This window comes from Centroberyx gerrardi, chromosome 18 (genome assembly GCF_048128805.1).
Source record: "Centroberyx gerrardi isolate f3 chromosome 18, fCenGer3.hap1.cur.20231027, whole genome shotgun sequence".
NCBI classification, from domain to species: domain Eukaryota; kingdom Metazoa; phylum Chordata; class Actinopteri; order Beryciformes; family Berycidae; genus Centroberyx; species Centroberyx gerrardi.
The window spans coordinates 21456756-21473095 of NC_136014.1; the positions used below are offsets into that span (position 1 = coordinate 21456756).

General features: G+C 42.8%; 1 protein-coding gene across 1 annotated transcript in view; it reads left to right on the plus strand.

Moving 5' to 3' along the window:
• The first annotated feature begins 2342 nt into the window (after window positions 1-2342).
• ptchd4 (patched domain containing 4) overlaps window positions 2343-16340 on the plus strand; it is a 30956-nt gene continuing 16958 nt past the window's right edge. The window contains exons 1-2 of the mRNA XM_071899292.2: window positions 2343-2768; window positions 11309-11804. Of these exons, the coding sequence (XP_071755393.1) occupies window positions 2343-2768; window positions 11309-11804 (922 nt within the window). The remainder of the gene's footprint in view (window positions 2769-11308; window positions 11805-16340) is intronic.

The window sequence follows — 16340 nt, forward strand, 5'->3', positions numbered from 1 at the left end:
TGTTTGGAAAATCATGCAGTACTAATGCAGGAGTGCGGGTGGGTAAGGACTTATACAGTGGTGACTTCTGTTTACAATACTAATGCAATGAGATCAAGGTTGGGGGGGATTCTTCAGTGGCTTCCATTGTGTACAGGATGGGGAGGGACTTCTGTGATGATTACCACTGTAAACCCAAGTGTATACAAATGGTATTTACAGTTGAACAGGCATGAGTTAATCCTAATCCTGGGCTAAATTGATTTTTCAGTGAAGAGATGCTCACTGGAAGATGCTAGTCTAGGACGAGGCTTAATCCTTGTCTGTGAAACTGGTCAGCAAGCAGGCAGCTATTTGAGTGGGTGAGATGGCAAATAGCACCCAACGGTGTTAGCACAAATAGTTCAAAGCTTCCCGCTTGGTAAGTATAGATTTTAGGAGAATGTGAGGGGAACTCTCAATTTATCTCCCCACTGTGACCACACATCTTGTTAGATTTGGACCACTAATTACCACTAAAAGTGGTAATTTAAGGCAAGGCAAGGCAAACTTTATTTATATAACACATTTCATACAAGGCATTTTCAATGTGCTTCACATAAAATACAAAAATATATAATTCTTCTAGTAAAATGACATTTAAGAAAGAAACATTAAAAAAAATAGGTTAAGTAAGGATAATAGTAAAAAATAGAAACATTGTTTTATTGTATTCCAGAATAGGAACAAACTATGATTTATGGCATTGCAGCATAGGAATTACCCTCTATGCCTATATGACTTATCAATTGGCGTCCATAGAAACAAACCTCTATGTTCCCTAATGGGTCATATTTACAGGAACAACACCTCTGTAAATATATCCTCAGACGATCAAGCCTTTCGGTACTTCAGTACTTGATTCAAGGTCAAATCTTGGCACCTATTAGATTCCTCTGTGCCCCTGTTAGATTATGGTTTCTAGATGGGGATGGGAATACAATATAGCCTGCACAAAGATAAGAAATAGAAAGCACTTGTCCACCATGGTTATTAGTGCCAGTGGACCATGTTGCATAAAGATGGCAGGAGCTGGGCGATACTGACAAAATCAAATATCACAATATTTTTGACCCAATACCTCCATATCGATAATTTGACGATATTTTGGGGATTAGTATTCGTGCTTCAGAAGATATTTACACACAAAAACATTTTGAACATTGGTAAATGAACATTAGTAATCAGTAATGTGTAATGAGTAATAAGCAATGTGGATATGATGAGTAGGTAAAGGCAATCATTGTTCATTTTACTCAGCCAGAACAGGCTAATAAGTTCAGAAAGTTGTATCACTTTACTGGAACACAGCCTTTAAGACCAGGAAGAAGTAACATTTAAGTTATTTCACAATATTACAATGACAAAATCCCAGATGATATCTAGTCTCTCGTATGACGATATCGATGTTATAGGATATATCGCTCAGCCCTACCTGAAAGGTGTGTGTATGTGTGTGTGTGTGTGTGTGTGTGTCCCCTCAGGATAATCATCCATTAGCAAACCGTGCAAATTGTCAGTAATCTGTCAGTGGGAACCAACAAAAACACTCAGGCCTCGTCTACTCTGCTGCCTTGTGTCCTATTCAGTTTCCACCCTGCCCGGCCTGTATGAACCACTCAGCTTGATGCACAAGACAAGGTGGGTTTTCCCCATTCATGAAGCCAACTGACTCATCCCATAGTGCTTTTGGTCATTCTGTCTGCCACCTGCGGGAATATTTTACAACTCTCATGCGGCTGTTGCCTGACTGTTGCCTAAAATAACCAGGCATCATCGCCCTCCCCACCCCCTCCTCCTCCTCCTCCTCCTCCTCGTCCTCGTCCCCCCCCCCCCCCCTTCAACCCCGCCACATGGGTACAGTTAAGTACATAAATCAGGCGCCACCGATAGTGTGCGAGCTGTAGAGGCAGCCGAGGCAGACTGAAGGCACACATGCACATCACACCGCCGCGGCTCGTCGCTGCTACTGCAGCCGGTGCAGCGGAGGAGAGTCACGGCGTTTTATCACAACGAGGAGGAATGGCTTGAGATCAGACCACAAAAAAAAAAAAAAAAAAAAAAAAAAAGGAGGCTCGTCTCGACCGACTGATGCACAATCAATATCTAACTGTCTGGATGTCTGTGTGTGTCCGTCCGACTCGCTGAGAATTGCTGCAGTGCTGTTTTTCCAGGTGTTGTGGTGTGTGTGTGTGTGTGTGTGTGTGTGTGTGTGCGCGCGTGTGCGTGCGCGCGTGTGTACGTGTGTGCATGGTGGTGGTGTTGTAGCCTGGTGTAATTCTCCTACGAATTGGACTAAACCGGGGAACGGAGTCTGATGTCACATGTGCTTCATCGGAGGAGACGGGGCATCTGCAAGCTGGATTTTGTGGAGGATGCTGCGGCAAGTGATACACAGAGGGCTCAAGGCTTCGTTTTACTGGCTGGGCTTATTCGTTAGCAGGCATCCCGTTTTCTTCCTCACCGTCCCCGCGGTTCTCACCATCATTTTCGGATCTACCGTGCTGAGCCGATTCAAGCCGGAGACGGACCTGGAGATCCTGGTCGCCCCGACTCACAGCCTCGCCAAGATCGAGCGGAGTCTCGCCAACAGCCTGTTTCCCATCGACCAGTCGAAGCACAAGCTGTACTCGGATTTGCACACCCCGGGCAGATATGGCAGGCTGATCCTGCTGGCCAAGTCCGGGGGAAACATCCTGGAGCTGGCCGACCAGGTCCTGCAGGTCCACAAGCAGGTGTTGGATTTGCGCGTCAACTACAAGGGATTCAATTATACGTTCGCGCACCTCTGCGTCCTGAGCCACAGGGACAAGCGGTGCCTCTTGGATGATATCATCACCATCTTCGAAGACATACGACTGGCTGTGCTTTCCAACAGCACTTTCCATAAGGTGCCCGTGAGCTACCCCAATACAACATTAAAGGTGAGAACGGGAGGGATGCTTTATTGCCACAAGAGTGTACTGCAATTCCTCTTACATGTCTCCAGCGAGCTCACATGCATGTCAGGCCTATTGCTTACTGTGCCTCAAACCACGCTTTCTCCTTATCACAGCCGTGGTGACAGTGCAGCGGCGGTAAGCATGTGAATCGCTGTAGCAGGCTGGCCGGCCGCCGCTTGGAGGCTGCCATAATTTCTGAATGAACGCAGTGGGCTTGTATTCGCTCAGCCTATGATGTGGGGCTGCAGATTGCAACATATATCAGACGGCGAGGGAACCCTCTCCATAACACAGACAGCCGGCTTTGCAGTTTTCAGCCTGGCTTGTTGGTGCGGGTTATGAATTGATTGGCTGCATACTGCTCTGTTCCTTTCCTCCACAGAGAGAGAGAGAGAGGGAGAGAGAGAGAGGGAGAGGGACATCCTCTGTTTTTTTTTTCTGATGCAGTGTCTCCCTCTTCCCTTCTCTTGGCTGCACATACAGGATGACATGGCTAGCTAATAGACTCCCGGGGATCTTGCCTGCATCATGCACGAATCCTCTTCCTCTCAGTACAACGACCCAGTCCCTCAGTGTGATGTGACCGCAGGCAGGCAGCCGTATCAATCACACACAACCTTTTAAATGCAACCTAATAGCAGCAGGTACACACAATAAAACATGTCAAGATGGTGCATACAGGCTGCGTCTATATACACAGCTGCATGTAGGCCCACACAAACATCACATACTGCACAGATGGAGCCTATTACTATCACAGTCTGTTCAGGCGTTTCTAAGCATGAAGCATTTCAACTTGTGAGCATGATGTGAGCATTTCAACTGAAAATCTGTTGCATACAAGTACGGTTCAATGTAATTCCTATTTGCGTGTCACCTATAGGCCTTTTGTACGAATACAGATTCCACCCAGGTTTCACTATTCTCTTACCATGAGGCAAGTACAAGGTTGTAGGCTGATTGATTGATTATTTTACATAATATGATGCACGCTTTGTGTGAAGTGAAGGGACGAGGCATTTTTCTGATCAGCCTCCACCGTACGGCCTTGAGGAACACTCCATACTGCACATTATTTTTTTTTTGATAGAATAGAAAATTGTACTGCATGCAGGACAAGGACACACACACACACACACACACACACACACACACACACACACACACACTCGAACAACCAGCTTATACAACACTGGGCAATTTAAATCGTGAGGTGCATGTCACACTACACTGCTCTATCTCCTCCAGTAAGAGCTGCCACACACACACACACACAAACAGACACACACAGACACATACAAACAGACGCACACACACACATTTTATGTAACACACACTGATGCTCCAGTATGGGGGGTTGGGTTATAACTTCCAGTGAGAGCTGCCAAAGCAGTGTGAGATACAGTATCAGTGCAGTATCAGTGTCTAGTAGTGAAGCCATTCATTGTCCTGTGTTGAACTGTTTGGCTCCTGATTTCCAGGTTAAGGAAAATGGAGTGTTTACATTATTTTGGATAAGTGGGAGTCCAGCAGGGTGTATGAATTTCGCTGAGTCGTTTATAACAGGCTTAGTGGAGTCCGCAGTGCAAGTCTTCCCTTTAATAAGGCTGTATGTTTTTTACAGCGCTGTCATTCTGTCAAAAAAAAGTGATAAAACGGTCTCATTATTAATATTATTATTATTATTACATCTAACACATTCCGATTTCTGTGTCATTTTAGCTCTATGGTTGTAGTACTTTCATTAAAGCAATCAGTAACCAGTTGAAGTGGCACTATGTTAATTTGCAGTGTCTCTATCAAATAAACTATATAAATAAAGTGTGATAATACACAGAATAAAGCGCAATCACTGTTGCATCTCTAACATAAAGAGAAAATAAACAACTGGGAAGCCACACTATAAGAATGAGTCAAGTAAAACTGAATTATGTTCACGTCCATGTTTTATCACACTAGGAATAAACAGCCATTTTTTTTACTATGCTCCAGAATAAGTTAATACTTTAGACTCTTCTTAATTAAATCTGTTTATAAGATGGCTTTAGTCAAAATAAGGCTTAAATCACTACTTTCCATCTTCATCCTCATTCTTCTGTCCTCCTCTTCCTCTCATTGTCACCTGGCCTCCTCATTGACGTCCTGTCAGTATTGTTTGTACGTGTGCTACAATGTGTGCGTACATGTGTGTGTGTGTAACATGCGCGTGCATTCAATGGAAGAAGCTTGCACATGCACATACACACACACACACTTGACATCAACTTCTCCACCACATGAATTACGGTGTTTCTCTCTTGAAGGTTTGATGTGACCTCCTTTCTCCCCAGCTCTCTACACCGTGGATCAACCAGACTGCATCCTTGATGTTCCTGAATCCTTCTTCTCTGTCTGCCTGTCTGACTGGCTGTCTAGGCTAATTCATTTGCTCTGACTTCTTATGCCTCATCGTGCACTTTGATGTCAGAACCGGGGTTTTATTCTGTGCTTTTCATACAGATGTAGCCGTCGCAAAAGTCCTACTTTTTGCTGCGTGCTTGCTGAACTACTGCTGAACTTGGGCTCCATTCCCCAGAGGATGTGTTTAAAAATATAGTTTTTGTTTTACTGTTTTGTTTTTTTTTGCTGTCTTTTCAGTTTTGCTCTCTTTTTCGGCTGTCACATATTACAAAAAGTGGTGTGGTAATTACAGTGGGTGGTTGAGAGACGCTAGAGTTTTGTGTCACTGTACAGTAATATGATTCTAATGTACTGTATAACCTTGGAGAAAAAATGTAGTGGATAGATCCAGGATAAATGCATGTTTCTACAGTGTCTACTTACTGTTTTCTCACATTACTCACTATTTTTATTTTAAATACCCTATTGATTCCCACAGAGGAAATTCTCTTTTCGCCTGTCCCCCTCTAAAGGCAGGTCAGAGGATATTCAATGTCTTGCTTAAGGACACTTCAGCAGGACGGATGCTTGCTGTAATAGGGGTTTGAATCCGGGCCTTCCAGTTGCGGGACAGTCTCCCTACTCTCTTCACCACACTCCTGTGTGTTGTAATAATTGAAACGCTTCACCTCACATGTGAAATTAGATTCGATTAGATGAAACTTTAAATGATCCCCAGGGTGAAATTGGGCCGGCGCAGTAGCAAATAGTGCTAGGATACATCAAAGAAGAAAAGGATATAAAACCGAATAGAGCAAATGGGGTGATATAAACGAGATAAAAGAGATTTTTGAGATGCGAGAAATGTGAGAAATGCCTGTCAGCTTCTGTATGAGAGACTTTGTGTGGGTTTTTCTGGAGAGAAGCTTTATCCAGCAACCGCATCACTGTGCTAATGTCCGATGGCCGATTTGAGCTTGTTGACTGCTAGCTGAAGTGCCAATGGTGTTGCAACAGGCTGGACATATGGCAGCACTGGTATGCAATTAGTTGCTGTTGATGGACAATACGGCCCAGAAATTGAGTTGTTCCACACTGACAGACGGGACACAACTTCAGCCAACTTGTCTCAAGTCATGGAAATGTGGACTTCTGGTGCCTGGATGCCCGATTTGCTTGTGATGTGAATCTGAGGTTAAATATCATCCTTTTAGATTAAGGCTCTGATGGTCAGTGTGAGTTTATATTATATTAGAGGCTGAGGTGAGGTGTTCTATCTGCATTACATTTATTCTGACACTAATAATATTGTGTTTGACAAGATCAAGCTTCTGGTTACATTCGCGAGAGCATGGTGAAATTGAGTGCTAGATTGAATTAAGTTATTGGGTAGTTTGGTTTCGTATGCTGCATGGCAATGTCAAGCTAAGGTCGGGGTATGCTTTATGAGACACCCCCCTTCTCTTTAATAAATCATAAAACTGAGGAGGTGAGTGCGGCGGCGATGAGATGCGAGGGACGCAGCTGATATGCGGAAGCGGGTCTGTGACAGTTTAAATGCTGCAGAGGACTGGATGTGATTGGAGGATGAGACAGTAGACGAGGCAGAGGAATTGGCTGATGGCTTTTGATATACGCAGGTCAATAATTGGCTTGCCCTATTGGGCGAGTGGCGATAAAAACGGTCATTTGAATCCTCAAAGCTCTTCTCCTGAAACCGCGTTAAAACTCCTCATCAAACATTTTCAGACTAAAACACGCAGATGGAGGGATAGATGGATAGATTGATGGGAGGATGGATGGTTATATGGATGGGTGGATGGATAGATGCATGACTAGCTAAATGAATGAAGGAAAGCCAGCAAGGAAAGAATGTAGGAGAAAAACGGTGGCTTTATCGCCGCATAAGGCTGTATGGTTAATGTACAGTAGATGATTGTTAACAAGGTCTTCTATATGAGCCATGGAAATTTACCATAAAACCTTTTAGTTAATCTGAATTACAATCACTTTAGGAATATATCATGAACCTAATAATGTCTGCAAAATATAAAATCCTGAGCTGCTCCATACAGAATGAATTTCCAAAGATGACAAACATGACGGTGAGAGCACCCAGGGGCGTTTCTGCCCATGAAGAGATACATTTCCTGATATTTAAACCTCAGATATTCCGGCTACACATACAATAAACTGAGTCTCCCATTCATTGCCTATGGAGCGGTTCCCAGATTTTACATGTTGATGTCATCCTAGTTTCCGCTTGTTCTCCGTTTTCTGGAGAGAGAGAGAGATGTTCATATACACAAATACTGATTGGGTTGTCCTAGAAAACCGGAATAACATGTATTAAGTATTGAATTAAATGTTTTTCCCCTTTAAATTAGTTAAAATAATCTGCGATCACCTTTACCTGCCTCTCCTGTCAGCCTCCTCCATCTTCTCTCAGGAAGCTCAAGAGGTGTCACTTCCCTTCTCTTCACGTATCACTCAACTTCTCAGGGATATCACACACACACACATACACACACACACACACACACACACTCCCTCTTGTGTGGTACCCCACCCTCCCACCTACCCTCTCTCTCTCACACACACACACGCACAGTATGCATCATGCATCTCGTTGCTCTCCAGCTCAATTTTTTTTTTCTTACTAACAGTTGCTGCCAATTAAAATACAGAAGAAAGTGGATAGGTTGTCAGCAGTCCAGAACCAGTTAAACAGGTTTCTGAGCTGTTTCTATTATATTTCCACTGTCATTCTATCATATCCCATTTATATCCCAGTTGTCAAGGTATGATAAACCAACCCTGGGCATTTGAAATAGCTGCAACTGCACAGGCATTTTTCAGGTGATATCAAAATTATTGCTTCACTATGTTTCATGATTCAGTCTTTTAGAGCAGTGGTTCTCAACATGGGGTCCAGGGACCACCAGGGGTCCTGGAGGAGGTTCCAGGGGGTCCCCAGCAAATTGATGAATTGTTAAACTTCACCATTATTTCATTTACAAGAAGTTAACACCATTAGAGAATGTAGAAGAATGACTGTTTTGAATAAAAAATATTCTCAGATCTGGGTCAGAGAGACAAAATCTCATTAAATGGGGGTCTGTGGCTCTAATGTGGACTAAATTACGGTCCTTGATATGAAAAAGGTTGAGAAACACTGTTTTAGAGCATCAAAGACTTGAATGTGTGTACAACGATTTTACGGTGGCGTTAACACATCGCCGGAGCCTGTGCTGGCTCAATGGAGGATGTACAATTCGATTTTACAAAGCAGTATTCTGTAATTATTAAAATTCATTTGAAATGCTTTAGTGAAGTTGGAAAGTCAATGTGGTAGATTCATTTGAGATTTGTGCAATTACACAAGTGAAATGAGAGCTAAAGCCTTTTCAGTTCCCTAAGCAATTGCTGTGCGATTACGTTACATAAACACACTTGTATACTGTCGTGAAAATGACAAATATCAAGCACTGTGTACTGTACCACAAAAACAATGTGCAGTTTTAAAGATATCTTGCCTTTGCTGTCTTGATATGTATTACATTAAGTATTTAGCTGACTCGTTTCACCAAAGTGACTTGCAATTAGTGAGCAGGTACAGAGTGTTGTTCATGGACTCTTTGACAGAAATCTATACATGGGATCAAACTTGTGATCTTCCAGTTACAGGACAGCCTCTATATCCACTAATCCATCCTGCTGCCTGCGTAACACCATAGTGAAAAAATTGAATAACTCCTTGTTATCCATTTTTTTTCCCCACTGCAGTAAATTGCTAATTGAAACTGAAGCGAACAATAACGGGGATTTATTTATCTAGAAACATGAGATTTATATCAACTTCCCCACTGTGAAACGGCATATTGTGACTGTTTGATTGTGATGGATTATTCTGTTCATAAGAAGATAAGTCACATCTACAATAAGCTGCAAATTAAAGTTGACATTGTTCCGGTTGCACAAACAAAACCATGTCGTGCAAGAGTTCAGAGTCAGCTCCCAGTGTTGTTGTGGGTGTGTTGCATCCCTTTGATTAAAGGGACTGGGTAAACATTTATTATGCCAATGTTTGGATATTTTTTACACTGAAAGACTGAATGGGGGATAAGTCTACAGCTTTAATACTTGTGTATCATTGACTTTAGCATTTTAAAATTCATGAAGTAGATTATATTTTTAAAATTGTGGTAGACCGTAGCACTTATTTAGAAAAGAATCAAATGATCTATAAGTAGAACTACGTAAGGCAAACCCAAGCTCTTTTGCATTGTTTTAATTTTGTGTCAAAACCTACACTATCAGTCATTATTTTTACTATATTTCACATTTTAGAATAATAGTAAAGACATCAAAACTATGAAAGAACACAAATAGAATTATGCAGTGACCAAAAGAGTGTTAAACAAATCAAAACTATCTTATATTTTAGATTCTTTAAAGTAGCCGCCCTTTGCCTTGATGGAAAGGCAAAGGCTTTGGAAAGAAATTCATACATAGGCATCAACTTCACTATTTATATTTGTCTAAAAAACTTTTCAAGCGTTTAAGCATAAGCCTTTAGATCAAAATGGCTTTAAGATAATGAAAAACATAGTACATTCAATCAGGTGTGTCCAAACTTTTGACTGGTAGTGTATATAAGACATCCTGTGCTCACTGTGCCTTCACACCAAGCTGTATTCCTGCTCACTCACTGCTGAAAGACTATTTAAAAACATCCACTATCATAACTAGCTGCGTTGCACACATCTACAGCGCTACACAGGCAGCATTCCCAGCTGATACATATGAGAGATTTTGCCAACAATTACGACAAACCATATTCTTAATTCTGCTTTTGTTCTTTACAGACTTCTATTGTCTCGGTTGCCATATCGAACACTTCCCCACTCGCTGCAACATTACATTACCTCCAAACTCTTGTCACAGTGGAGTCTTATTTGTGTTGTGTATAATTTAATTCATTTAAGCATTACTGTGCAACGCCTCAGCATAAGCAGCACATCAGCCTCTGCAACATGTCGATATGTGCTGCAGTCTCACCCATCTGCTCGTGTATTTGACCACAGCTGTAAGCAGGGTTAGAAATTAACACCCACCAAGCGCCAGATGCCGGTAAAATTTGTGTTTGGTGGATAAATCAATAAGGGTCACCCCCCACACTGTCCGGTAACTTTTAGAGACGATAACAGTGGAGTGCTTCAGTTATATTGAATTATGTTGCACTTCATGATGAATTACAAACTTGATCCATTCTGTAAGTGAGTGAGCAAGTTTTAAATTAACACACAGTACCTGAGTCTATATATCAAATAGCATTGAAAAGCAGGGATTGGACAATATATCGAAATTCATTATATCGCAATACAAAAATGTGACGATACGTATTGTGTGGCAGAAAAAGTGAATGGTGATATTAGCTGCATTTTATTCTGCTGTAGTAATCACAAATAAGATGGATTGACCATCACAATTTCACAAGCTGTCCATCCAAATTATATTATTTGCACTTTGTAATGACATTTTCAAATTGTTGTTTACATTCTAGCAAGCCAATGCCATCGCTAGAAAGTCTCAGAAATAAACACAATTTTGCACAGTCATGCTTTGTTATCATTGAACTTTTTTTTATTACATTGTATCATGGTTGTGTCGAGTCATGAACTCCATATCACGTATCAAATCGTATTGTGAGATAAGCATATTGTCACATCCCTATTGAAAAGGGGTAGGCTGCTATATTTCTATGAAAAATAAATGTTTACTAATTGTTTTGGCTGGTATTTTTGGCTTTTATTCTTGGCAGGGACATTTTTGTAGTTTATCAGCCCTTGGCAGGTGAGACCCAAAGTTACTGTCGGACACTGTAAATGTTGCCCTGCCCTGTATTACAGCTAATCTATCTTGATCTCCCCCGACTCCACCTTCCCCCTCCCTCCAAACCCTTGCAGGACGGCCGCGTGTCCTTCATCGGCCACCAGCTGGGCGGCGTGTCCTTCTCGCCCAACAGCCGCGACCAGCAGGTCAAGTTCGCCCGCGCCGTCCAGATCACCTACTACCTCCGCAACCATGGGCCCGTGGTGCAGGACGCCATCGCCGAGCGCTGGGAGAACGAGTTCTGCGCCCTGGTCAGCCGGCTGTCCACGGCCGAGGCCCCGCACGCGCCGGACCAGCTCCACATCCAGTCGCTCACCTCCTTCAGCCTGTGGCGGGACTTCCACCAGACGGGCGTGCTGGCCAAGGGGGAGGTGCTGGTCAGCCTGGTGCTGGTGCTCCTGGCGGCCACCATCTCCAGCTCCATGCGGGACTGCCTGAGGGGGAAGCCGTTCCTGGGCCTGCTGGGCGTGCTCACCATCTGCATCGCCAACGTGACAGCCGCCGGGATCTTCTTCATATCGGACGGGAAGTTCAACTCCACGCTGCTGGGGATCCCTTTCTTTGCCATGGGTGAGTGGGAGTGTGGGGCTTAGAGGGTGGTGTGTGTCTGTGTCTGTGAAAGAGAGAGTGGTGGTGTGTATGTGTGTGTGTTTTATGTGTGTGTGTGTGTGTGTGTGTGTAGTGGTGGCTGGTTGGCTATGGGGCTTATCAGGGGTTGACACTTGGAGGGGGTTGATTGGGGAAGGGATTAGTAGAATTGTGATGGGCTTTTCCTTGGAGGGGATGCCGGCAGTTCATTGTGGCTGTTGTTGTGGTTGTCCTGTGTGTGTGTGTGTGTGTGTGTGTGTGTGTGTGTGGACTTCACAGCAGCAGTTCTGCAGCACATTCTCCTGTCAGGCAGTTTTGAGTGATTTTTCTGTGATTTTATTGCATTGTAAACACATTCAGTTGTTGGTATTGAGTTAGCAAGGTTTTCCAGAATTTTACTGAGCTTCAGGTGATGTTATCATCAGTGTGGTGGATTTAATAATATACTCTCTTAGAGCGCATACCAACCATGAGGGGCTAACATAAGTGGAAATCAGAATCCCTGAGCATGGAAAAGGCACTATTTGAATTAATTCTGAAGCCACATACAAAATATATTTTATATATCAAATTTGCATTTAAAGTCACAAGGAAACAGTACGTTATGATATGATGATTTAGCTAAGTGCCTAAGTGGTGATAAATAAATTCAGTTGGGGTGAGTAAACACTGTTTAGAGGTAATCATTTAGTTCCTTTCATTTTTTTTTTGCATTAATGACTCATTTTGAACACAGAAGAGCAGAAGCAACAAACTGTTGGGAGATTGATGGTTTTATAACTTTTTGAAGTAACAGAGCCAGAGAAAAAGGTCACCCTCAGTAGAGAATATGAATTGGCAAACTAGGGAACAGATCAAAATGGGAGAAACGGTGGCGTATGAGGAACAAAAGCACAATGAAAGAACATGCTTGGCCAGATAAGACTGCCTATTTACTTTAAATCAAACTATTGCCAGTGTGTGACTTATTTATACTAGCAATTATTTGTCGAATGTATACCTGAATCAAACTAAATTATTGGGAAATGCTGTGGTGACATGATACCGTAAGTCCATTGTTATGAAAATACATTGTCTGGCTTTGTATCCATTAATAGTTTGATGAACTATCTGCCTATTAAAGGACAAGGGCAGACCTTTTTTACAGTCATACTCAACTTATAACCAATATTCGTATTAGTCCGTCATCACTTTGATATATGATGTAATTTCCCCTCTCTTTCTTGATATCTCTTTCTCTGTTCCTCTCCCTCTATGTCTATCTCTCCCACTTTTCTGTTTCTGTTTCCCTCCTTCTCTCTCTCTCTCTCTCTCTCTCTCTCTCTCTCTCTCTCTCTCTCTCTCTCTCTCTCTTTGCCTCCTTAAAAATAGTTTCTCCGCTTACAGTACAGTATATGTTGCATTTCCTCCCTATGCGCTCCTAAGGTCACTGGATCCCTGGGGCTTTGGTACAGCTCTGCTGCGGGCCAGCTGACATAACTGAAGTTTAAGTAAGACTCAGGAACAGGAGGCTGGATCGCCTCCTTGTGACCTACAGGCTGGAGAGGAGGAAGGTGTGGTGTTGGGAAGGGGGGGGTGGAGACGGTAAGAGAGGGTAAAAAGGAAAGTCAAGGAGAAAGAGAGAGGAGGATGGGATGTATAGAAGGAAAAGAGGAAGAAAGAGATTCAAGGAGAGGAGACGATGTAGGCGCGAAAAGAAGAGGCAAGGGAGACAGACAGAGAGAGTCGGATACAGAGGGAAGAGGTAGAGGAGAGGGAAAGAGATGAAGAGAGACAGTGAAGAGGTAGAGGAGAGGGAAAGAGATAGAGACAGAGAGGAGGAAGTAGAGAAGAGGGAGAGATGGAGACAGAGGGAAGAGGTAGAGGGGAGGGAAAGAAATGGAGATGGACAGAGTGAGGAGGTAGAGAAGAGGGAAGGAGATGGAGAGAGACAGAGAAGAGGTAGAGGGGAGAGATGGAGAGAGACAGAGAAGAGGTAGAGGAGCGGGAAAGAGATGGAGAGAGACAGAGAGGACTTGATTAAGTCTGTAATTCCATGTGACAGGGCCTCGGAGGCAGCAGATGTCCACCCTCCTCCTGGGAGGTCCTGACTGAGACACACCCCTATCACTACATCAACGCCACATCAGGGCAGAGACTGAGAAGTGAAATGGACTCAGATTTTTTCTTTCTTTTTTTTATGCACCAGAAGACGCTGCCACGCTACCATGGCAGCGGTGGAATCTGTTAGCCACATGCTAACATGCTAATAAACCATTTTACAGGAGCAGACCACCACATGGTGCATTTGTGTTGGTGATACAAAGTATAGACCTAATTAATTATCACTTTATTTGAATATGGTCTCAGCTCTGTGGCTTCCTAGTTGATCAGCTGCCTTCATCTCTATGGAGAATGTTAATGTTAGGCTACTTAGCTTGCTAGCTTGCTAACGTTGGCAACTGATCCACCTGCAAACATAGCTTGTAGCATATTACATACACTCACCGAGCACTTTATTAGGAACACCTGCACACCTGCTTATTCATGCAATTATCCAATCAGACAATCATGTGGCAGCAGTGCAATGCATAAGATCATGCAGATACAGGTCAGCAGCTTCAGTTAATGTTCACATCAAGCATCAGAATGGGGAAAAAATGTGATCTCAGTGACTTTGACCGTGGCATGGTTGTTGGTGCCAAACGGGCTGGTTTGAGTATTTCTGAAACTGCTGATCTCCTGGGATTTTCACGCACAACAGTCTCTAGAGTTTACACAGAATGGTGCGAAAAACAAAAAACATCCAGTGAGCGGCAGTTCTGTGGACGGAAACGCCTTGTTGATGAGAGAGGTCAGAGGGGAATGGCCAGACTGGTTCTAGCTGACAGAAAGGCTTCAGTAACTCAGATAACCTCTTTACAACTGTGCTGAGCAGAAAAGCATCTCAGAATGCACAACACGTCAAACCTTGAGGCGGATGTCACTTTGGTAACCGGTTGACACTGAGCTGAAAGCTGATACCTACCCAGTATTAGTATGGTGTTCCTAATAAAGTGCTCAGTGAGTGTATATACAGAGAAACACTGCTTCTATGTGTAACAATGTGCTTATGATAAACTGTTAGAATATGTGTGTCTTACCATCATAAAAAGGTGTAGCTATATATATCATCAAACATCACTGTATTGTAGCAGTCTATGTAAGCTAATATATGAGGAACCCAGAAGTTCTTTCATCATGTAATGTCATCAAAACATGTGAACATACAAAGGGGATTTTCACAACAATACAACTTGCACTTCTTTTTACCATGGCACAGTCATCATGGCACCATGGTCTTCAAGAGCTGAATTCAACTCAGCTTCAGAGCAAGTAGAAGTGAGACACTTTATTATCTTTATTGCGCAGTTAACAAAAACAAGGTAAAAGTTATATTGTTGTTAAAATGCAACATTAACTTTAACTTTAATTTTAAGCTCCCATAATCCTCTTCATATGCAAATGAGTTTTGACGATGTCACACTGCGACAAAACTTACTTCTTTGTCTATTAGTTTGCATACCCGACTGCTGCAATATAGTGACGTCTTTAGCGATATAGGCCTACAGCTAAATTTTTTTATGAACAGAAGACAACACATACTCTAGCATTTTATAATAAAGCATGTTGTTGTATGAGCAGCACTTCAATGTATGTATGCAATATTTGTGGTAGAGGGTCGACCCCAAAAGAGACGATTCCTCAACTCGGGTTCGGCTTTCAGACAGTGACTCTTGGATTCAATTCCGCTTTTTTCGCCAAATGACTTTTTGTGTGTACATAGAATAGCTAATTGTTGTAGAGGAGAGTGTAAAACGATCAAGTCATGTATTTAAGGTAAACAGGTTCAAAATCATTATTGCTCTTGCAACATTTTTCATATTTCTTAATTAGCATGAATTAGCTTTAGGCTATTCCTTCATGAAAGAGTCACCACGGCTTAGGCTTTTGGATTCTGCATACACAGGGGTTTCAAATATAGCTTCCTAGTTGCTCAAGCTGACTTTGGCTCTTGAAATGCCAGGTTCTGTCAAGGTTTATTTTTTATCCGTTTCATCAACACCTCCTCTCACATTATACTAAAACTAATTCATTATTCTCTCTGAACAGTTTAGCCGCTGTCAGCTCTAGCCTTTGAATCGCGTGGAAAAAGAAAACCTGCGCGGGGCAGTTACCTCCGCATGTCAGCGGACCTCGGCAAGGATCAGGACTCCCCATTTGTTTAATATGGAGCAGCAGCCTCTTCTCCTGTCTCCCTCCCCAATGTCTATCTGCAGTGTCATCTGCGAGGAAGCCAATTACTGCTGAGCTGAGCTTGTCAGTTCCTTCTCTCTCTGGATATGTGACGGCTGTTAGAAGTGTAAAAACAGGCAGGGAGCGAGGAGGAAAGGAAGAACCCCAGAACAGGACTCATGAAACATACATGCTGCGACATTAGTGAGGAAGTGACTGGCTTTGTCTCTCTTCCTGTCTCTCGCTTTCGTGGTCTTTCTCTCC